The 24,723-nt window shown below is 39.9% G+C and overlaps 1 protein-coding gene across 1 annotated transcript in view; it reads right to left on the bottom strand.

Moving 5' to 3' along the window:
- col7a1 (collagen, type VII, alpha 1) overlaps positions 1-24,723 on the bottom strand; it is a 95,588-nt gene that overhangs the window by 5,087 nt on the left and 65,778 nt on the right. Inside the window, exons 91-115 of the mRNA XM_047346446.1 lie at positions 24,140-24,175; positions 23,994-24,053; positions 23,749-23,874; positions 23,582-23,653; positions 21,777-21,812; positions 21,613-21,672; positions 21,467-21,511; positions 20,377-20,412; positions 20,194-20,229; positions 19,851-19,907; positions 19,698-19,769; positions 18,395-18,466; positions 17,893-17,928; positions 17,719-17,799; positions 16,711-16,764; positions 13,708-13,761; positions 13,557-13,619; positions 13,419-13,481; positions 11,500-11,616; positions 6,612-6,689; positions 6,168-6,221; positions 5,983-6,031; positions 5,808-5,816; positions 1,679-1,762; positions 501-629 (exon numbers count right to left, since the gene is read on the bottom strand). Of these exons, the coding sequence (XP_047202402.1) occupies positions 501-629; positions 1,679-1,762; positions 5,808-5,816; positions 5,983-6,031; positions 6,168-6,221; positions 6,612-6,689; positions 11,500-11,616; positions 13,419-13,481; positions 13,557-13,619; positions 13,708-13,761; positions 16,711-16,764; positions 17,719-17,799; positions 17,893-17,928; positions 18,395-18,466; positions 19,698-19,769; positions 19,851-19,907; positions 20,194-20,229; positions 20,377-20,412; positions 21,467-21,511; positions 21,613-21,672; positions 21,777-21,812; positions 23,582-23,653; positions 23,749-23,874; positions 23,994-24,053; positions 24,140-24,175 (1,579 nt within the window). The remainder of the gene's footprint in view (positions 1-500; positions 630-1,678; positions 1,763-5,807; positions 5,817-5,982; positions 6,032-6,167; positions 6,222-6,611; positions 6,690-11,499; positions 11,617-13,418; positions 13,482-13,556; positions 13,620-13,707; positions 13,762-16,710; positions 16,765-17,718; positions 17,800-17,892; positions 17,929-18,394; positions 18,467-19,697; positions 19,770-19,850; positions 19,908-20,193; positions 20,230-20,376; positions 20,413-21,466; positions 21,512-21,612; positions 21,673-21,776; positions 21,813-23,581; positions 23,654-23,748; positions 23,875-23,993; positions 24,054-24,139; positions 24,176-24,723) is intronic.

The raw sequence follows: 24,723 nt of genomic DNA, 5'->3' as shown, positions 1-24,723 counted from the left end.
CAAAAGGATTCCCGACCAAGTATTGAGTGCATAACTGTACATGATTATTTGAAGGTTGACGTTTTTTGTATTAAAAACACTTTTCTTTTATTGGTCGGATGAAATATGCTAATTTTGTGAGATAGGAATGTTGGGTTTTCATGAGCTGTATGCCAAAATCATCCGTATTAAGACAATAAAAGACCTGAAATATTTCAGTTAGTGTGCAATAAATCTAAAATATATGAATGTTACATTTTCATCATTACATTATGGAAAATAATGAACTTTATCACAATATGCTAATATTTTGAGAAGGACCTGTATAAGGATTAAGAGAAACATTATCATAAGACAAACTGAATGTCAGACACAGGGTGATTAAAGCTGTGCTGCTGCAGAAATGCAGACATTTAGGATGAGATGCTGAACTGTCTCAAATTGGATTAATTAGGCATTAATTTAAACTTGACTCATAAAACGAAGTATATAAGTTACAAACTTTATGAAACATAGAATACCTTCAGTGTGATTGACTGACTCTGTGGAGAAGTAGAGCAGGTCATCCATGGGGTCATCCAGGGCCTCGATGGAGTAGACGTGCTCGTACTCGGGGTCATTGGTGTTTACCACCACACGCAGCTCCCGCCCTGACACAGAAGTGGCATCACACTGATCAAAATCCTTCATCTGACTCTGAAACTCTCCAGCCCTCAGACAGAGTGAAGAGTAATGATGACTTCAGTGCCAACAGTCTGTTTTGAGCTTTCACGGTTTCCATGGCTGAGCCTGTTTTCAGACTCCTAATAGAGTCTCAATACTTTATCCCACAAACAATCTCCAACAAAGATGAAACAAAACTTAGACAAGCATTTGCCTACTTGTTATAACCATAATGCTTCACAGCTATCGTAGCCATGATAAACTGTGGTACTTTCATGTACCGTAAACTTTGAGTTTGGTTTTTAATATCTATTTGTAATTTATATTTCAAGGCAGGTCATTCTAGCCAAGTAGTGCAGTCTGTTTGCAACAATAAGTCCTGAATGGTATGTAGCTTTGTCTTAAATTCTCACTGAAACACTATACTCTTTGAACTGAATGTATTTAGTGAAGAAGTTCCAGAGTTTTATGTTAAAGGTCAAAGAAACAAAGAAAGACAGTTAGGTGCAGCTACAACTGTCTAGGGAAGAACAACTTGGTAAACCTGTAGGAGGCTTTCAAACTAAATGAAAGGATCAAACTATCAAAGTGATGCTGGAAAGGTTAACAAGATGATTCCAGGGAAGACTGGAGGCTTTCATTGTTGTCATCACTGCTTTAGAGCAAGTGAAGAGTTTGATATGTTGGTAACATGAATTTTGGAGCTGCTTTTATTAATTTTTTCAGTAGCTTTATTTACACATTTCATTAAAAATTTGTTTTAGTCAATAAAAAAGAGGAGGTTCTGACATTGTTCTGTTGAAACTGTAAAATCAGTACAGACGATAAACCCTACTGCTGCATTTGTCTTCATATAACGTCACAAATACATTCTGTGTCTTTAGGTGAAAAATGGAGTCCTCTGTTTTCTTGCTCAGAAAACCACCCAATGCTCAGAGGTCTCCATGTGTTACGCCACCAGTTTTATGTTTGTTAAGGACGAACAAAGAGACAAACAGACTGAAGTCAGCTGCAGAGCTGTGGAACAAACACTCACCCTTCTCACCATTCAGTACCAGTTCTTGCTCTGTTGTAGGTCGAGCCCTGAGTGCGGGCTGGGACCGAGTGTCTGGGCCTGAACCTGAGAGAGCCGGAGAGGAGGGAGAGCAAACATGGGCCAAAGGAGCAAAAAGATGATTGAGAGAGTGAGAGCGACCAGGGAGGTGACACAAGAGGAAGGAAAATGACATATGGAAAAGCAAAATGAGGAAAAAAGAAGGAAGACAGAACATTTTGGCAGCATTGATGCTTGAAAGTTCATGTACCCTTTACATTTTTTTCTTATTTTTGCATAATTAGGACTGCAATTATCCTCGCATTTTCATAGGCCCCGGAAATAAATACAGAAACCCTATTGAAAACATGGTTTTAGCTGATATAAAGTTAAAATCATAGCTATTTGAGGGTCTCTTATCAAAACTGAACAGTATTATTGGGCAGATTTTGATTAATGCTAAAGAAAACTGAATAGAGCAAAAATGCTGGCTAATGCCTTTCTGAAGGAATAAATAAAATGAGAAAACAAACGTTTTGCCCAACCGGTTCACATGTGTTTTGTGGACCTGGAGAAAGCATTCGACTGTGTCCCTCATGATGCCCTGTGGGGGGGGGGGGGGGCTCCAGGAGTATGGAATCGGCGGACCTTTACTAGGGGCCATCCGGTCTCTGTACAAGCGGAGCAGGAGTTTGTTCCGCATTGCTGGCACTAAGTCGGACCTGTTCCCGGTGCATGTTGGACTCTGGCAGGGCTGCCCTTTGTCACCGGTCCTGTTCATAACTTTTATGGACAGGATTTCTAGACGCAGCCAAGGGCCGGAGGGAGTCTGGTTTGGGGACCAGAGGATTTCGTCTCTTCTTTTTGCAGATGACGTGGTCCTGCTGGCCCCATCTGGCCAAGACCTACAGCATGCGCTGTGGCGGTTCGCAGTCGAGTGTGAAGCGGCTGGGATGAAGATCAGCTCCTCCAAGTCCGAGGCCATGGTACTCAACCGGAAAAGGGTGGCTTGTCCTCTTCAGGTTGGAGGGGAGTTCCTGCCTCAAGGGGAGGAGTTTAAGTATCTCGGGGTCTTGTTCACGAGTGAGGGAAAAATGGAGCGGGAGATCGACAGACGGATCGGTGCAGCTGCCGCAGTAATGGGGGCGCTGTGCCGGTCCGTTGTGGTAAAGAGAGAGCTGAGCCGAAAAGCAAAGCTCTCAATTTACTGGTCGGTCTACGTTCCTACCCTCACCTATGGCCATGAACTTTGGGTCATGACCGAAAGAACGAGATCCCGGATACAAGCGGCTGAAATGAGCTTCCTCCGTAGGGTGGCCGGGCACTCCCTTAGAGATAGGGTGAGGAGCTCGGCCATCCGGGAGGAGCTCGGAGTAGAGCCGCTGCTCCTCCACATCGAGAGGAGCCAGTTGAGGTGGCTCGGGCATCTATACCGGATGCCTCCTGGACGCCTTCCTCGGGAGGTGTTCCAGGCACGTCCCACCGGGAGGAGGCCCAGGGGACGGCCCAGGACACGCTGGAGGGACTATGTCTCTTGGCTAGCCTGGGAACGCCTTGGGCTCCCCCTGGAGGAACTGGAGGAGGTGTCTGGGGAGAGGGACGTCTGGGCGTCTCTGCTGAGTCTGCTGAGTCTGCTGCGCCTGCGACCCGGTCCCGGATAAAGCGGAAGACGACAAGTATGGGTGCGAGTACGAGAAAACAAAAAACAGGTTTCTCCATTATCTGCCAAATGTGAGAAGAAATGAAACATTTTTTGAGAAAAAACATTTTTTGTATGTTGAGACTAAATATAAAGCTGTGGTTAAATTTGAGATGTCACATGAGTAGCAGGAAAAATGGTGCATTCCATCATAAAACCCTTATCCTATCTGTTAAGACACGATGGCGATAGTGTCATGGTTTGGGCCTGATTTACTGCCTCTACGTTATAATGCTTTCTTGTCACTTGCAACTTCTACCTGTGGTTTAAAAGGAGATGGACACATTTCATTTGTTGCTTTGGCCAAGATAAAGTTCTGACCTTAACCCAAAATAAATCTTGTTGCAAGAGCTGAAGTAAACAACCTGAGTCAGGAGAACCAGCACCATTATGCGTGCCATTATGGCTTATAATTCATTTACTGGTATTTCTGCACATGTAGATCACGCGTACCCCAAAAGGTTCAAATATCCACCATGACAAAAATATATGTGGTGTTTCTGTCACTTTTCCTTGAAACGTTTTCTATTTTTCTTTCACTTTCTGTGAAAGTTTAGTTTTAAACCACATTCATGCAAAAATGCAGAAAAATCCAAAGAGAATATAAACTTTCAAGTCCCGTTGCATTTCATTCATACACATGACCCATGAACAATCCCCAAAGCACCACGAAATGTCACCGCACCAATCTGACACAAACAATAGATGAAATGGTTTCACCAGTCTTTCTCAGGACTGATCAACATGGAACGGTCTTGCCAGAACTAGCTGTAATCCTTTAAAGACTTAAGTCACAGCTATAATGACTTGTGTCATATAAGTTGGACCATCACAGTGAACTAATTACTAAAATCTTTGTTAGGTTGTTAATTGTGAAGCATAAAATATTCTTTTTGAAAAATAACACATAAATTAAACATGAGGAAAAACTGCCTTTGGCTGCTTTCTCTGCCTACATCAGCATCACTTATCTCATGCTGTTTCATAACATCGGTGTTGTCCTGCACTCATTAACAACTCACACAACAAACATATTAGCTTGAATGTGAGTAAGGACAATTATTTGGGAGGTTTTTGCTAATTTGCATTTTATTTATTCACTTTAACACATGCACAAGTTTAATTTGATGTTGATATTTAACATGACCCAAAATGACACCTGCATGGGGCCAAGTCTGTAGAGTAACTTAGTTAAAAAAATATGCAACATACACTCCATTTTTAACAAGTCTAAATAACTGCAGACTAATATCAAATGAGTTTATACAGTGCTGCAAAATGTATTTGTATTTTTGTTTTTTTCATATTTCATGATCATCAAATCCATTTTTCACTTGAGGAAATATAAAAAGCACCTTCAAATTATGATTTCATTTATTAAGGAAAAAAATGTATCCAAACCAAACTGGCCCTATGTGAAAAAGTAAATCATGTTAAATCATAAATTACCTATGATTAACCACATTGTTCTGGGCAGTTTAGTTTTACTAGCAACACCCAGGCTTGATTACCAGACTTGTACAATGAAGAAATACCTAAAATAGAGCCTGTCAGACAACATGATGTAGACAATAAGATCTCAAAAAGCAACACTTCATACCCCAATCTTAAAAAAAAAGACAAGAGTAGCAAAGTCTTTGAGATCGGACAGTCTGGAAAGGGTTACAAGGCCATTTTTAAGGCTTTAGGACAACTGCAAACCACAGTGAAAACCATTCTCTACATATAGAGAAAACATAAAACAGTGCTGAACCTTCCTCGGAGAGAACTGCGTACCACAATTACTCCAAGAGCGGTTCAAAGACTCATCATGTCAGGATGTCAGAAAAGAACCCAGAACAACATTGTTATCTCCTCACGTGCCTGCAGTCAGTCAGTGTTCATGATTAAACAATACAAAACTGGGGAAAATATTCTGTGGTTTCTCACAAAATAGTCAGGAATTTTTAGGAAGGTGTGTGTCCTGGCTGACTTTTGGAGTGGCCTAGTCAAAGTCCAGACTTTAATCTGATAGAAATTTTGTGGCATGACCTAAATAAGGCTGAAAACCCTCCCATTTGGCAAAATAAAATTGAAAAGAAGACTGGGGAATAATTGCTTCACAGCGATATCAAATAATTGATAGTTGTTGCTGCCAAGGGTGGCACATCTTTTTTAGGTAAGGAGCAATTGCATTTCTATGTCAGGCTTGGTTGGTTTGGATATTTTTTCCTCTCAATAAAGGAATCATTGCTGAATTTTGCATTTACTCTGGATATATTTCTCAGATATTAAAATTTGTTTGACAATTTGAACCATTTATGTGTGAAAAAAAAAGCCAAAACAAAATAAATCAACAAATCTATACAAGAAATCTATAAATAGTTTTTTACAGTGGTGCAGTTAATCATTGCCGTTTTTGTCTTACTTGCTGCTGTTGGATGACTAACTCACCTCCACATGCTGAGGGGATCAGTCAAACAGACCGAAGGAATCAGAAAGAGAGGAAACAGCACAGATTAGTTTTAAGAAATGCAGCACTGCTTTGACTCATGCTCTGTTATCAAATTTCAAGTTCAGCTTAAGAACAACATTGTTTTAAATTTGCAGCGTAAGCTGAAAGACTCACCACAGTGCTGTTTCATCTCAGTGCGAACATATTCTCTGACCTCATCCTCCTGAATTTAAAAGAAAAAGCAGACAGACAGACAGAAAGTGTATTATAAACTAGCTCAGTAAAAACTCTGTGGATGTGTGTCTGTGTGTCATTTCCTGTCTTCACACTGAACCCTGTGGTAATGATGCCACACTGACCGTCATGCCTGGCTCTCCTCTGTCTCCCTTGGCACCATCTGGTCCCATGTCTCCCTGCAATGTGGACGGGTATTAGGAGATGTAGGACCCTCAGACAGACTTTCAAGGTAAATGATTTATTAGACTGGGGCCAGGTGCCCCATTTGAACAAAATCAACATCCCAACAGGAAGGTTAAATCAGCAACAGTGACTTGCACTGAAAGTATTTACACAGTCACATCCAAATATTAAACGAGCTGAGCTTAAGCTCTTCAAGAGCAAATGAAATGCAACAATTTTAGAATCTGGATGTCATTTTATGTAACCAGCTTTTGGTCAAAATACCATCAAAGCAAAAAAAAAAGTGATTCTGCAGAACATAAACTTTAGCAGGACATCACAGCTCTTTTTAGTATAGTGGTTCCTGCAAAGTATACAACAAGATAGAGGGGGGCAATACTAACCGGCTCTCCTTGCTCGCCTGGGATTCCTGGGATACCACGAGGACCCACCATTGCAGGACCAATTGGACCTCTCTCCCCCTGTTATAACACAAAAAGAGGTAAAGGGCTATAAATATGACAGGAACTAAAGACTCGATGAGTTAAATTAAAAAAAATAGACCAGTGGAAGAATTTCAGTGGCTGGTAGACTTTTAGTCAGTACCCACCGTGCTTCTCCAAGAAAACTGGTATACTGACAACAGGGTCATACACTGTCAAAGCACAATCAGGTAAATAAATGCTGACCTTATTAATGCTGCTTCCAATAAACACACATCAACACCCACTGTATTGCAATTTGCTTTTCATTGGGCTGTGTAGCTGCAGCCTGGTCTGGGTTCTTTCTACTGATTAGAGTTAACCAAAATCCCCAACAATAGAGATGTGGACAAAGAAAGTAAGCAACAAATCAATGGAAAAAGCTGGCTTTGGCAGATATTCTTTCATCATTATTCTTAAATCCTGGTTTTGTGATAGACTAACACAAAGTAGTGAAAAAACTAAGACTTAGTGTTTTTTTAACACGCAAATCTGAACAAATATGGCAGGCTTAGCTACCAGTACCGCCACCTTCCTTCAGAAATCATCTAGTTAGTAAATAGAGTCCACCTGTGTGTAATTTCACCTCAGTATAAATCCAACTGTTCTGTGAGAGCATTAGTGAACAAACAGCATCATGAAGATCAATGGACACAGTACACAGAACAGTGATGAAGTTGTTTAGAAGTATAGAGTCGGGTTAGGTTATTAAAATGATATCCCAATCGTTAAAGAGAACTACAGCTGATGTAGCAGAATCTGTCAACATGACAACCAGTAATACGGCTTTTTTTTTTAAAGAGCAGCAAGTTAGCCCTTGTTGAAAGAAAAGCTGCAATAAGTCACATTCAAGCCAGTTTTTAGGTCTTTTTGTCAAATATTTCTGAATTTAAAAAAAGCATTATTAATTTCCTACTGCCAAAAGTATTCTCAGCTCCAAATCATTCAGGTGTGAGTCACTTCAACAGCCATAGGTCACAGGTGTCAAACTCCAGTCATCGAGGGCCGGTATTCTGCAACTTTTAGATGCGTCTCTGCTTCAACACACCTAAATCAAATAATTAGGTAATTAGCGGGACTCTGGAGAACTTGACTGCATACTGAGGAGGAAATGTAGTCATTTTATTCTGGTGTGTTGGACATACATCTAAAAGTTGCAGGACACTGGCCCTCGAGGATTGAAGTTTGACATTGCTGATATAGGTCTATAAAATCCATCCCCTGGGCCTGCAGACTGCTCTCTACAACTGTTTGTGAAAGAGCAGGTCAGTCTCAGGGGCCCAGTGAACTCCAGTGTGGTACTGTGATAGGAAGTTACCTGTGCAAGAAATCCACTGTGCCATTTCCTCTCTACTAAATATCCCACAGTCAACTGTTTGTGGTATTATAACAAAGCGAAAGCGACTGAGAACGACAGCAACTCAACCACAAAGTGGCAGACCACGTGGGGTCAGTGGATGCTGAAGCATAACGTGTACAAAGGTCACCAACGTTCTGCAAAGTCAAAAGCTACAGACCTCCAACTAGATTAGCGGAGTGCGGAGTGGGTTTCAGTGGTCAAGCAGCTGCATCCCAACCCTACATCACCAAGCTGCCATGTTGTGTGGTTGTGGATTGGACCCAGGCGCAGACAGGTGTTGGATGAACATAACGAAATGTATTAAATGTGGACAGAAAACTTACAGGAGCACAAGGAGAACAGGGTGAGGAACACGGTGGAGTCACAGACACAACGAGGGGAAAGGAACAGGAAAGATGGGGGATGTTAACGGAAGGATCCAGCGGTCGACAGTGTGAGCAAAAGACCTTATATACTGAGGGAGATGTGGAGAAAGACATTGGATGTAGGTGTGAGGCAGTCAGGGTATAAGTGGAGCAGCTGAAATAGAGTGAAAGCAGACAGCTGAGGGAAGGAGACTAATTAAAACAGCAGCTGACCAGAGATACACAAAAATACTATAGGATATCTCACAGAGGTAATTTTAAATGTACAAAGAACACACAAATGATCTCAAAAACTAATAAACAAAGGAATGAACTAAAATAGCAAAATCTTAGAGAACATAAACAACAAGGAAATGAAGAAAACAGAGGCACTGATGAAACCCAAAAATCCAAACACCTAAGGATCAGAAGTGTAATACAAAGATTCGAATACTGTTGTGTAAAACACGTCACTGGACTCAGAACAGTGGAGACATGTTCTCTGGAGTGAAGATTCATGCCCTGTCCGGCAATCCAAATGGTGAGTCTGGGTTTGACTGTTGCCAGGAGAACAGTACTTGCATGACTGCATTACATCAAGTGTAAAGTGTGGTGCAAAGGGAATTATGATAAGGGCTGTTTTTCGGTGAAAGAACTTAATGCTTCAGTGTACCAAAACATTTTGGATAACCTTACCCTGCCATTTTGTAGGAACAGTTTGGGGATGGTCCCTTTCTGTTCCCACATAACTGCACAGGTGTGTATAAAGCCAGATCCATAAAGACATGGATGAGTGAGCTTGGTGTGGGGGAAATTGACTGGCCTGCACAGAGTTCTGACCTCAACCTGATAAAACACCTTTGGGACGAATTAGAGCTGACAGTGTAGGCCAGGCCTTCTCGTCCAACATCAATATCTTACCTCACAAATGTGCTCCTGGAACAATTGTCAAAAATTCAGATAAACAGACCTAAGCCTTGTGGAAACCTTGCTAAAAAGGTGAAGCTGTTATAACTGCAAAGAGTAGGCCGATATCGAATTAAACCCGACGGATTATGAATGGGATGTCAATAAAGCTCATATGTTTGTGAATGCAGATGAGCAAATGCTTCTAATAAGGATGGATGTTTTAGTATGACTCTTGGCTATGTGTGAAGTAGGAAGGAGTTAAATGGAATGAAAACAAACCACAGCTCAAGCAGTATTGTAAGAACTCTGTGGCATCAAAGGTGGCTAAATAATGGCTTTGTGCTCCTCCTGATGTAATTTCAATCTCATCATCACTTCTCAAATCTGAAATGTGCTGTGAGAGAAGATGATTCATCACTTAGTCCATTATTTGGCAGCTGTAATTCCCACTTCAGTAGAAGCAATGTTATTTTACTTCACTGTTCCTCTCAAAATCTTTACTACAGAGAAACAATGCCTAATATTTGCTAACTTTTTCAGTTTGTTTACTCATTTTCAGAAGATAATGCCTACAGAGAATTGCAAATTTATTTATACTTCTTAAAGTTTTCTTTTAGAGGTGTGTATACATATTGAAGACCAAAAAACACTGCAGAGAAGTCAGGGATATAGTTGTAGAGAAATTTAAGACACGGATGGGTTATAAAAACAATATCCCAAGCTTTGAATATGTCACAGAGACCTGTTCAATCTATCATCTGAAAATGGAAAGTGTATGGCACAATGGCAAATCTAACAGTCCGGGCAAGAACAGCATTCATCTAAAAAGAAGCAAAATAGCCTTTAACAAATCCAGGCTTAATGGAGGAGAGGCAGGACAACAGTCATTGTAGTATGAAAGTCCAGTTTGCAAAACAATCCATGTGGGGATACAACAAACATGGAGGAAGGTGCTCTGGTCAGATGAGACCAACATTAAACGTGCAAAATGTTACATACGATTAAAAAACTAACAATGCAATTCACTCTGAATACATGCTGTGGGGATGATTTTTTTAGCAGGGACTAGGAAGGAAGTCTGACTAAATGGGAAAATGGAAGAAAGCGTGTTAGAGTCAAAGAGAGAATAGATTGCTTTATATCAAAGCATATTTATGTGAGAAAACGGCCCAGTCAAAGTTTAGACCAAAATCTTGATGAGAATCTGTGGGAAGATTTGACAATTGCTGTTTCCAGACACTCTCCATCAAACCTGACTGAGCTTGAGCTGACATGCAACGAAAAGCATTTAAAATGTTTAGTCTGTAGATGTGCAAAGCTGGTGCAGACAAATCCACACGACTTGCAGATATGATTGCAGCAAAAGGTGGGTCTACAAAATACTATGTGTCATACCTTATGTTACTACAGGTATTCGTCTTGGTCTGTCACATTAAATCACAAAAAAATTTCTTCAAGCAAAAAATGTGAGGTCAAGTGATGTAAATACTTTTGCAAGGCATTGTATATATCCATCGTCTGTTCAGGTTTGAAATTTGGTAAAATTTCGAACTGATGGTGGACTATTTCGGTTCATAATTATCTGAAAATCATCTAGGTTATTTAAGCAGTTCTCCATTCAATGCATCAGCACTATTGATGATTAAAAAAACTTTGTTTATTGTTATTAATCAGCTTCTAGGTCTCTCTGTAGGAGTGAAGACGAGAAAAACTAAAGACATTGTTACATCAGTGTGGAAAAGAGTGGTGAATAAAAAGTGTCTCTGTCTGAAAGACAGGTGCATCCATCACAGAGACCTGATGTGACCCTACACCCTGTCACCAGCTTCCTTTATTAACCTGATGATAAACCAGACAAGCCAGACACACAGAGAGCCCTTCAAAGTGCCAATCATCTTGAGGCAAAAGATAGCAATAAAAGCGGACAAGTGGAAAAGTAAGAGGACAACAAAGACAGGAGAAACACAAAAAGATTGTAATCTTTTTATATCAGTACTTACATCCTACCTCGACTCTCAAACCTATTATTGGGTTTTGTCAACTCCAACTTCAAAACAGATGCTATTTTTGGGGTATCAATAGACATCTGAGACGTGTTTATCCTTTATCTTCTTCGTTTGAGCATCAGCTTCTATAAATATATTTTGTGCTATAGGTGTAGAATCAGCAATGTTTAAACCACAGTGAGGGGAGTCACCTTCTGTCCTTGGAGTCCCTCTGGACCTTTAGCACCAGCTGGTCCTTGTGGGCCAGTCAAGCCGGGGGGCCCATCCAGCCCTCTTGGACCTGGAGGACCAGGTATGCCAGATGTTCCCTGTTTAAAGCACAAACACAGTTCACTGTGGATTTTATGTTTTGTGAATTCCCAAGAATGACTGATGTTGTAAGATGCAGTCATGATGAATAAATATGCATAATTATTAAGGATGATTAGATCAGAATAAGATACATTCAGATTTGTGTGTATAACAGTGTACAGGTCCTTCTCAAAATATTAGCATATTGTGATAAAGTTCATTATTTTCCATAATGTCATGATGAAAATTTAACATTCATATATTTTAGATTCATTGCACACTAACTGAAATATTTCAGGTCTTTTATTGTCTTAATACGGATGATTTTGGCATACAACTCATGAAAACCCAAAATTCCTATCTCACAAAATTAGCATATTTCATCCGACCAATAAAAGAAAAGTGTTTTTAATACAAAAAACGTCAACCTTCAAATAATCATGTACAGTTATGCACTCAATACTTGGTTGGGAATCCTTTTGCAGAAATGACTGCTTCAATGCGGCGTGGCATGGAGGCAATCAGCCTGTGGCACTGCTGAGGTTTTATGGAGGCCCAGGATGCTTCGATAGCGGCCTTTAGCTCATCCAGAGTGTTGGGTCTTGAGTCTCTCAACGTTCTCTTCACAATATCCCACAGATTCTCTATGGGGTTCAGGTCAGGAGAGTTGGCAGGCCAATTGAGCACAGTGATACCATGGTCAGTAAACCATTTACCAGTGGTTTTGGCACTGTGAGCAGGTGCCAGGTCGTGCTGAAAAATGAAATCTTCATCTCCATAAAGCTTTTCAGCAGATGGAAGCATGAAGTGCTCCAAAATCTCCTGATAGCTAGCTGCATTGACCCTGCCCTTGATAAAACACAGTGGACCAACACCAGCAGCTGACACGGCACCCCAGACCATCACTGACTGTGGGTACTTGACACTGGACTTCTGGCATTTTGGCATTTCCTTCTCCCCAGTCTTCCTCCAGACTCTGGCACCTTGATTTCCGAATGACATGCAGAATTTGCTTTCATCCAAAAAAAGTACTTTGGACCACTGAGCAACAGTCCAGTGCTGCTTCTCTGTAGCCCAGGTCAGGTGCTTCTGCCGCTGTTTCTGGTTCAAAAGTGGCTTGACCTGGGGAATGCGGCACCTGTAGCCCATTTCCTGCACACGCCTGTGCACGGTGGCTCTGGATGTTTCTACTCCAGACTCAGTCCACTGCTTCCGCAGGTCCCCCAAGGTCTGGAATAGGCCCTTCTCCACAATCTTCCTCAGGGTCCGGTCACCTCTTCTCGGTGTGCAGCGTTTTCTGCCACACTTTTTCCTTCCCACAGACTTCCCACTGAGGTGCCTTGATACAGCACTCTGGGAACAGCCTATTCGTTCAGAAATTTCTTTCTGTGTCTTACCCTCTTGCTTGAGGGTGTCAATAGTGGCCTTCTGGACAGCAGTCAGGTCGGCAGTCTTACCCATGATTGGGGTTTTGAGTGATGAACCAGGCTGGGAGTTTTAAAGGCCTCAGGAATCTTTTGCAGGAGTTTAGAGTTAACTCGTTGATTCAGATGATTAGGTTCATAGCTCGTTTAGAGACCCTTTTAATGATATGCTAATTTTGTGAGATAGGAATTTTGGGTTTTCATGAGCTGTATGCCAAAATCATCCATATTAAGACAATAAAAGACCTGAAATATTTCAGTTAGTGTGCAATGAATCTAAAATATATGAATGTTAAATTTTCATCATTACATTATGGAAAATAATGAACTTTATCACAATATGCTAATATTTTGAGAAGGACCTGTACAGCCACTACAGGTCCTAGGATACTGACCCTTTCACCTTTATCTCCTTGAGCTCCTTTGGGTCCAGCAACCCCATCAAAACCTCTTTCCCCCTACATCCACAAACAGAAAAATTTTACTTTCCACACTTGGGATACTTTTATACATAAAAGTATATTGCATTATACCTTGGGACCAACTATTCCCTCTTTTCCAGGATTCCCAGGGGCCCCAGCAGGCCCGATGGCCCCCTGCAAAACACACACAGAGCACAATGAGCAAGAAATCCATGTAAAACCCCTCGGCACCCCCCTTTTTATGTGTAGACACCACTCATACCTGTTCACCTTTTCTCCCTGGTAAGCCCGATCGTCCATGAACGCCTGAAACCCCCTGAACAAATAAACACCTAATTTATTTTCAATATGAAAACATGGCAAAAGAATAAAATGATCAATATTTCATTTAATATAGTTCTTGCATACTTATGCACCTCCTAATACAAAATTTGGGAACAATTACAACAATTTCAACATCTTTACATTTACTATCATCATCACCTATCGGTACATCTCAATAACTCAGAATATATCTATATCTATATATATATAGATATAGATATATATATATCTATCTATATATATACGTATATATATATATATATATATATATATATATATATATATATATATATATATATCTGTAGATAGATATATATATATCAAAAGCTTAATTTATTAAAGCAATTAGATAAATTACAGTGGCGACAGTGGTAGAGGTTTGTCCTGTAACCAGTGGGTTGCCGGTTTGAACCCCTGATCTGTCCGTCTCAGTCGTTGTGTCCTTGGGCAAGACACTTCACCCTCCTTGCCTGCTGATGGTGCTCAGAGGGCCCCTGTGTATGGCAGCCTCACTTATGTCAGTGTGCCCCAGAGCAGCTGTGGCTATATTGTAGCTCACCACTGTCAGTGTGTGGATGTGTGTATGAATGGATGAATGATTGTTGTGTAAAGCTCTTTGAGGTCTCTGGGGACTTGATAAAACGCTATACAAGTGCAGGCCATTTACTATAATTTAATTCAAAAAGTGAAACTCATTTATAAAATTGATCACACACACTTAGTGATATATTTTAAATGAGTAGATTTTACATAACTACTGAAAACCCATAGATAATTAAATGATTAAATAAGACCAATAAAAAAAAACATTTTATTGTAGAAATGTTGTGGTATGGCCTACACTATCATGGGAAAGACTCACTGACAGATTCAACAAGGACGATAAGCCAAAAATAATTATTTATAACGAAGCTGGCTGCTCATACATAGAGTGCTATATCCAAGAATATTAATGGAAATTTAAGTGAAAGAAAAAAGTTTGAGAAAGAAAAACCAGAGAAGATTGAGTGATGTGGGAAGAGATGGTGGTGAGTCAGTGCTATAGGGGATACAATACAAGGATGTATCCAGGTCGTGGGTCATAATTGCTGCTTTCCTTGTGCAAAGCCACTCCAGAACCAGAGACTTCAGAAGTTTCTTACCTGGGCTAAGGAGAAAAAGGACAGGACTGTTTCTCAAAGACATGTCAGGAAAACATGTGATATGTGGTAATGTTGGTGAATGTCGCAGTAACAATATGACTGATAATAAATGGACAAATAACTAAACTGTGTTAAAGTGGTTCACAGCAAACACAAACACCAGATAATTAAGAGTCTATCCAGCTTCTGGAAAAAATCAATAATTACTTCCTATCCCAACATAAAGCTTTTCATAGAAAAAGTTCATCTGATTGACTTCTGCTGTTTAAACAACTTAGTTCCTAATGACTTGACCTCCTCTTTACCTTCTAAAGCTTTTTAAGCTGCATTACACAACAAGTATCACTAAATATATTACTTGCATAGGTAGCCTGAATGAATGGTACTTCAATAATTAGCTAACATTTATTGCAGTTCAGTCAGGTCTTTGGGATATGCATACTGTGTACAGGTATATTGTGATAACAATAAATTCACAATATATTGTGCAGCCCTAATTTTTCAACGGTCCAAAGCCCGTTTTGGGTTTTATCAAGTCCACAGTGAACGCAGCCATCTACCAGGACATTTTAGAGCACTTCATGCCTTCATCCGCTGACAAGCTTTATGGAGATGCTGATTTGATCTTCCAGCAGCTCACACTTGCTCACACTACCAAAGGTACCAGAACTTAGTTCAGTGACCATGATTGGCCAGTAAACTGGCCTGACTTGAACCCCACAGAGAATCTATGTGTTATGATTTGTGGGTGTTTTGGGGTTTTTGTTGGTTTTATTCACAGTTAAGATTTTGAATTGTTATTTTCTTTGTTTTCCTGGTCATGCTTTAGTTTTTGTATTCATGTTTTGCTTAGTTGTGTATTTGGATTGGGCTTCTGGTTATGCTTTGGTTTCACGTTTTTCTAGTTAGATTTCTATTTCTTTGTATCCTTGAAGTTCTGTTTTGCCCCTGTCATGTTGTGTTCTGTCTGTTAATTATCTTTATCCGGTTCACCTGCTCCAAGCTAATCTGTCTCCTTGCTCCACCTGGTTTACTCTCCATATATACATTCCTGTTTAGTTATTCAGCGCGGAAACATTTTTCAAACCATGTCTTGTCTTCTGGACCATGCTCATGTGTTTCATGCCAAGCCTATCTTGCCACTCTGCCCATGTCTGCTTTTGCATGTCTTGCCTGCCTGTTTATTGTTTCTATTTTGTTCCTGCCTCCTCCGTGAGTGAGTTTTTGTTTTTTATTCATTAAATCCTTTTTTTTTTTCACTTACCGTCATGCTGCCTGCTAGTCTGCATTGTGGGATCCTCTATCTCGCAAGTCGCAACACTGTGGACTATTGTCAAGGAGAAGATGGGAGACACCAGACCCAACAATGCAGATGTCCTGAAGGCCTCTTTTAAAGCAACCTGGGCTTCCATCACATCTCAGCAGAGCCACAGGCTGATCACCTCCATGTCCATTGATGCAGTTTTTCATGCAAAAGGAGCCCCAACCAAGTATTGAGTGCATAGACTGTATTTTCAGTTGGCCAACATTTCTGTATTAAAAATGTTATTGGTCTTATTTAATATTCTAATTTTGGGTTTTTATTAGCTGTCAGAACAGTTAATAGAAATAAACACTTCAAATATATCACTCTGTGTGTAATAAATATACATGCAAGTTTATTGCAGTGAATAGAACTAATGTATATTAACGTTTTGATTATATTGTTTTCTGTTGAGATTTACCTGTTTAACTACAATCATGTCTGCTGCATTTATTCTCTCCCGTCCAGTTTTCATTTCCCTGTCTTAGTAACTAACCTTTTCTCCTTTGGGTCCATCAGCCCCACAGGCCCCATTGGGTCCACGGTCACCCTGTAAACACAAGATATCATCACTGACAGACATAAAATGCATGGCAGTCTATTTGTGGAACAAAATGCCATTAGATGATTTATTCAAGTCAACTAGGTGTTTGGGATTCTTCTGGGAACACCTCAGGTGACCCAATGAATGAAGATGCTTAAAAGAATCATATGCAAACTCTTTAGCATAGAGGACCATATGAGAAGATGCTGTTGTCCTGTTTCTTTCCTGGGAACCTTGTTAGAGTGCAGAGCATAATCCATCAGGAGATTTAAAAAAATACAAACCTGGGAGATTCTAATGGAAAACTGAAAATGCGGCATCAATGGCACTTTTGGCACATTAAGAATCTTAGACATATCTCCAAATCAACATGCAAATGGTTTAATAGACACAATAGTGTATTTTTTAATCAAAATCAAGCTTCTTCCATTGTAATTAAAATTCTAGACATAAATCGTATGGAAAACCTAAACTGTGAGCTGAAAATAAGACAGTATAAGAGAGAACCAGAGACAATGGATGATCAGAAGAAACTGTGCAAAGAGGCATGGCCAGGGATCCCTCTTTCCGTATGCTCCAACCTTTTAAAACCTTATAGGAGAAGACTAGGTGCTGCCCTACAGGCAAAAAAGGGTTGAAAGTAGTAAAAGCAGGGGTTGCAATACAGGAGACAACTGTGAATTTGTAAAATCAAATATATCCTAACCTGGGATAGGAAAGTGATTGCATGATAGGTTAAGAGCAAAGAGCAAAAGTCGTATTTAAAGATGTGAACCTTCCCAGGATTGAGTTTACTAAGTGCATTCTGCTTGTATGTGTGAGACAATCAATCCTCTGCAGTTATATCAGTTTCATACTATTAGTAGGCTGTGGCAGTAATCACCCGCTTATAAAAAAGATCCTGCAAGGTTGAAACCACATGTGATAAAAACAACACGGGTATGCAGACAATTATAATACCTTGATTCCTCTCAGTCCACTGACCCCAACTTCACCCTTCTCCCCTTTACGACCCGCCAGACCGTCTTTTCCAGGTAAACCCTGGCAGAAAAACAGCAAGAAGAAATTCAGTGTGTCAAATCTTTTATAGATGCTAGATCTATATATAGAAAAAAGAGAAGTAAAAATATGCACCGATTCACCAGGTACTCCAGGATCACCCGCCTCTCCCTGCACAGAAAAAAACAAACAATTATAACTGTAAAATCCAAGGTTTCACAATATTATTACTAAACGTTGTGATGATGATACTGGCTGCAGTTAACTCATATTTTCCTTGCTTTTCCCTTTTATTTTTATCATCATGCTTGGCCCACCTGTATTACAAGAGCAGCAATGTAACATTTTTGGTTACTAAACTATTAGAAGGAGTTTGGTTGCATCCATATGAAAACTCAGTTTCTGTGGGGGAACTCATTGCTTTTTGCCTGTCGTCTGCATGTTGGCAGAAGAAAAGCTCTTACTGAATCAGGTTCTGCTCTGCTTTTTGAGGTTTTCACTGTGCTTTTCTCATATGAGTTTTCATTTGTTCTGGTTTGGTCTCTATCTTACCAAGTGTTCTGACACTATTTGATGATTTTTACCAAGCTTTAACAGATTTGGTTATACCAGTTAAGAATTATATATGAAAACTTGCCTTCTGTCCACCAGGTCCACGGGCCCCTGGGAAACCAGTGGATCCTCGCTCTCCAGGTTCTCCCCTTTGACCCTGATGGCAAATATGCAGACATTGATAATCAGTTTTACTATTTAAATGACACTTTATATTATAAAATGTTTTTTTTTTTTTCTTTTACTGTTATATAGCTAATAAATGCCTGAACAATCAGCTTGCGTTCAGGTCTAAATTGGCATACACAATGTGGGCATATTGGGAGAGGCCTAGCTTTATAAGAAGAGTTTCCAAGTGTTGAGGTCAGAGATTTGGAAAGGCTATTCCAGAAGTCTGATTTGTTCGATTCAAAGCCCCTTTTGACATCTTTAACCAGTTGGAACACACGACCTTTTCCAATTTCAATCATCTGACCCTAACTGCCACACTCTAAAGAAAGTAAATGAACAAATGTGCAGAAATGTTGAGGAACCTCCAAGGCTTCAGCCTGCCTTCAACAGAAAACACCTGAGGACTGAGAGGGTCGTTGACAGATCATTACGCCCCAAAATGATACGTTTAAGCTTGACTGAAATCCACAGCTGCCCACATGGACAAGCCAGAAGAAGCATTTTTTTTTAAGATTTTGTGGCCTTTATTTATTTTTATTTTTAATTTTTTTTTACTGTAGGTCGAAAGGAAATGGGGCAGAGAGAAGGGAAGACATGTGGCAAATATCGCTAGGGCAGGGACTGCCACGTCGAGGATTGAAGACTCAGTACATGGGCAGCGCGCTTAAACCCCTACACCAACAGCACCGTGCCCAGAAGAAGCATGTTTTACCTTAATTTCCAGATTCATTCTTAGGTATAATGAGACTATCCATTTTGATCCTTTGTAAACCTCTCTGCAAACTATGGTTTTAGTTAAAAGATACAAAATTCTGGTTTCTCTGCAACGTGGACACTGAACCACGTATTAGTGGGGAAATATGTGTATATTTGCACATTAATGTGCAACTTTGACTCTGTGTGGATTAGAGAAAATCCACAACCCAATTCTTGTTTTTGAAAATGTATTGCTGTTTTGTAATCATTCCAGTATAAATAAATGCACAGTTCAAACACATCGTTAAAGAGATTAAATTAACAGGTCAAGTCCCTTAATGAGTGTGTAAACCTTTAACCAGAACTGTATATTCCTTGTTAATGACTCTACATGTTGCACATTGTCACTGGATTAAAGAAGGTAAAATAAAAAACTTGTTAATGCTGACAGAGTTAGTGAATAAGACCAACATCTCAAAACCATTTACTTTAATCTCCAAACAATCTCCAGTCAAATTTACCTGCTCTCCTGATGGACCCTCCTGACCTTTCGTCCCTTTCTCTCCTTGTGTACCTTTGGGTCCTCTGTCACCCTGAGTTAACAACCGCAAAAGGAGGTTATTTTCTCTAATTGAATATTCTTTTAGAGCAATGTGCGTTTAAACATCACTGACTGTTTCTCCTTTGTTGCCCTTTTCTCCCGGTGGTCCTCCCACCAGCACAGTGTCCCCCTGTAATTGATAGGACAGATTTTGAAAGAATTGTTTCGACCCCCAAAGAGGAAAATAACAGTGTTTATTTTTGTTCGTTTTCTCACACTATGTGATTCTTTCATATCTCAGCTCATCAGTATTCTGTGAATTCATATATTCATCCAGCTTGATATGAAAGAAAGAGCTCTATCAAATCATGTGCTGCCGACTATTTTCCATTGATTTCAAATTTATAAATAAAACAAATACACTTTGAGAAAGAGTGAATGGCAGTGGAGCTTATTGCATATTAAAACGCACAAACCTTATCTCCTTTCTCACCCGGCAGTCCGCTGTCTCCCTGTACAAAAGAGAAAACAAAGATTAAGCAAAACAATTCATTGGTGTCTGTGAATGTAGTTCATTGTTTTACATGTAAAGAAAACTCAGAAGATGGACAACCTGAGGATGAGTAAATATGGGAAAAGAAATTAATGAAAAAAATTACCTTTTCTCCTCGAAGACCTCGAATCCCTGATGGACCCTGAATGGCAAAAAACACGTATACATGAATAGTTCCATGTAAAATGGACTACTGTATGTCTGTTTCTGTCTGTAGTTTATTATTTCTGTTCTGGCTAGACAATAAATGACTGGAAACTAAAAGAAAAACAACATTGTGAGTCATTAGGAGTGTGGAATCCTTCTTCCCTAAAGATTGCAGCACTGAGAGAGTAAAAGACACAGTGAATGATATGTTTACGGTCCAGAAAACATTTTGTGTTCTTGTGAGGAAGGCTCTTCATCTGTATAATCATAAGATGAATGCTTCTTTGCTTCCATTATGCCTCCAAACAGACTGGTTCATGCTTTTAAAAACACCCCTGAAATAGAATGCTGAAAGCCTTTCAGAGAACAACCCTGTGGTCTGCATAATGGCCTTCAACACTATCATACCAGACATCCTCCACCAGAAGCTCACATAGCTCAACGTCCCAGCCTCCACCTGTCAGTGGATCAACAGCTTCCTGACAGACCGACAGCAGCAGGTGAGACTGGGGAGCATCTTCTCCCGATCCAGATCAATAAGTACTGGTGCCCCCCAGGGGTCTGTTCTATCCCCACTCCTCTTCTCTCTGTACACAAATGACTGCACCTCATCGGACTCGTCCGTGAAACTCCTTAAGTTTGCGGATGACACCAGCGTCATTGGACTGATCCAGGACGGTGATGAGTCTGCATACAGACAGCAGGTGGATCGGCTGGTACACTGGTGTGGTCAGAACTACCTTGAACTGAACCCGCTCAAGACTGTGGAAATGGTGGTGGACTTTCGGAGAACACCACCCCCATACACCCCCCTCACCATCTTCAACAACGCTGTATCGGCCGTGGACCACTTCAGGTTCTTAGGAACCACCATCTCTGAGGACCTGAGATGGTCTTCACACATAGACACTGTTTGAAAGAAGACCCAGCAGAGACTGTACTTCCTGAGGCAACTCAAGAAGTTCAACCTTCCACAGGAGCTGTTGGTCATCTTCTACACTGATTCTGATTCTGAGTGTTACATGAAAACAGAAACTTCTGATATTTACTGTTGGTCCTCTGTCCCCATCCAAGCCAGCTCTGCCTTCCTCCCCCTGAGGCACAAAAAGTAAACACACCAGAGTTAGTTCTGCTTCATCCAATGTAAATTTACTTTTCAATGCAAACACGGTGTTAAAGTTTAGAGGCTTCTTACTCTGGGTCCTGGATCTCCTCTCTCCCCTCTAGGACCAGGAACCCCAACACCAACTTCCCCCTGAAACCAGAAGAAATACATTTATACCTTTAATAGGATGTATTGACATTCACGTAGTTCAACCGAGATATTGTGCTCGTCAGCATAAAAAAAAAAAAAATTACCTTGTCCCCTTTGACTCCATTAGTACCAGCAGAGCCCTAGAAAACAAATAAATATTAATATATTTATGTATTACACTCAGGATTGAACTGGATGGATTGTAATTACATATGAATCTGACAATATGATTAAACTATAATGGAATTAATTAAAATTAATAGGGCCTGTTTGTCTTGTAAAGTGCCGCATTTGTTTAATTTCTGTTATATAAAAACTGAAATGAACTGAGCTGAAGATGAAATATATATCTAGTTTACTAATTTTAGAGGGTATGAAAAACTCAGTTGCACCAAATGCTACGGAAATAATTATAATGTAATCTGGTGCAACAAGTAAAAAGAGAATGGATCAACAATAAATCTAAGGAGCTGATAAATCAAAACCGTTACAAATAAAAACTGTATATAATTGACACCACAAAAAGCCAGTGTATCATGGTCAACCAGAGCCGAAAGCTGAAATACATGAAGTGGGAGACTATTCCAGAGCTTCAGGGCTGCGACCAAAAAAGCTTCGTCAACTCTCTTTTATAAATGGGAACAAAAAATGTGTTTGACAATCCCAAAGCTCTTTCATTAGCATGAATGATTAATAGTTCTGTAAAATACTGTGGTGCCAGTCAATGAAATCTCCTAAGCTACTAAAACCAGGGTACCATGGTTCTGCAGCATAGTGGTGAGCAGCTACATTTTGGGGAAATTGGAGCCAACAAATGAAAACAGACACTGCTTCATGTACAAAGAGTTACAGAGATCAGACCATGAGGAGCTGTAAGTGTGTGGATCACTTTCTTAAATGCCTATACTGGTCACTAGACCTTCACTTTAGCTGAAACTAGTCTGTTTTAACAACAGAGCTAATATAAGTATTGAGTTTAAAATCTCTACTGAAATAAAACCAAAGTTATGGCTGATTGACAGAAGAAAACTGCTAGAGGGTTAATAGTACTGTCATAACCATCCAAGACTGTTGAATTTCCAAATGCAAAAAGTTTTGTGTTGTGTTTGTGAAAATAAGGAAGCGATCATTCATCTAAGGTGATATCTTAAAGACAGATCTGTAACTGACGCAGAACAAGCCCTGCGTTATACCAAGAAAAAATGTAATTACAATTCTATTGCTGGATATTTTGTAATAATGACTGATCCATTTTTCGATTTATTGTGCAGCTCTAAGCAGAAGTATTTGCTTGAATTGGCAAAATCATCAGCAAGATCGCCATAAGAGCAAGGGAAAATAAATATTGTATTTTCTGGTTGATGACAGTGTTAGCAAATACAGTGAAAATAGGCTTTGTCTTGTAATAGAGCCCTGCGGGACTCCACAGAGAGGAATGGTAACAAGAACACTTAATCTCTCAAATAATTACATTCTAGATTTGACATACAGGGTATGTAAAAAACAAAGAAAACATGAGTTTTTGCCTTAGTTTTAAGGAATGATTAATGAGGCTTTTAAACTGTTCTAACTTCCTGTAGCAGATAGCTGTGCAGCAGAGCTGATACTAACTTTCACATTCATAGGAGGTCCAATGTTGCTGTGTTATTTTAACCTCAGTAATTGGCATTTCTAACTATGTCTTTCTCTATACCAGTACTAAAACTAACAATATTTTTATTAACATCTTAAAAACACATATTTTTATTTGCTACAGGTTTATTTTATTGGTGTTTCTGTTGAATCAAGACACTATATATCAGGCTGCAACCAGAAGGGCCGCTGCAGCCCTCATAGATCCTTACTTTCTGCTTTACAACTTTCCATTGCTCCTCATAAAATATTTCTGCAATTAGAAAAACAAACTCACTGGCTGTCCTGCAGGTCCAGGAGGACCAGGAACTCCAGTGTTTCCTGCACGGCCAGCAAACCCTTGGAGGCCCTGAAAATAGAACCATGAATGTTCCAAATTTTCCCTGAAGGATGGCACAGATAAAAAAAGAAAATAATGCAGATTATTTTAACATCTCCACCAACCCTCTCCCCTGGAGGTCCAGGAGGTCCTGGCTGTCCATTTTCTCCTCTCACACCAGGCAGTCCAGGATCTCCAGCCTTCCCCTGGGAGCCTGGAGGGCCAGCTGGACCAGGAAGCCCAGAATCTCCCTGAAATACATATAAATATCTTTTTATCCTGAGCCACATCTGATAAGCCACACTGACTCCCTGACTAGAAAAGATAAAATCATAGATCTTCCTCTGCTGTAATACATGCTGCTTCTCACCTTCAGACCTGGAGGCCCGATACGACCAAGTGGACCTGGTAGTCCGACGCCCTTGTCTCCCTGCAAAACAGGTTCTTGTCATAAAATTTCTTGTCAAAATGCTTTGAATTCAGATGACATAATAAAATAGATGGTAAAAGATTAACCTTATCTCCTTTAGGCCCTGGTGATCCTTGTGCTCCCTGTAAAACATAAATGAGGTGATGGAAAAAGGAAACAATAATTTTACAATGCTCCAATTTATAGATATTTATGTGAGGTCTGAATAATTGTTGCATGTGTTTTCTGTGTCCTCTACATGGCTTGTGGCCAACTGTAAGTGAGATCTCTTATGGTACACGACTTATACCTGTCAACTGATTCTCCAACCTGTGCAAATATATTAGTTTTGGATTTTAAAGAGACAAAAAAGTGAAAAACTTCAAGGAGTAGAGTTACTTTTCTAAGGTAATATACATTATATGCAGACTGTTAAAAGAAGCACAATTTACACAGGCCTTTGTCGAGTTTGTAAGGAAGTAGATGAGCTCTAGATTGGCTTATAATAACTATAATCTAGACATGCAATTCAGTCAGTTCATTATCCATGCTGGATCTCCTTTCTAACTTCCACAGAGTTCGTCTCTAGCTTGTGCTGCGACAACATTTCTCACAAAGCATTATTTCAGATTAAACGTTTTTGTTTTTTTTGAAGAAACCATTCATGGGCTGTTTTAATTTTCAAGCTCCA

Source organism: Girardinichthys multiradiatus, chromosome 20 (genome assembly GCF_021462225.1).
Source record: "Girardinichthys multiradiatus isolate DD_20200921_A chromosome 20, DD_fGirMul_XY1, whole genome shotgun sequence".
Classification (NCBI taxonomy): Eukaryota; Metazoa; Chordata; class Actinopteri; order Cyprinodontiformes; family Goodeidae; genus Girardinichthys; species Girardinichthys multiradiatus.
Note: the sequence above shows the minus strand (reverse complement) of the source record. Positions and strands in the feature narration are given on the sequence as shown.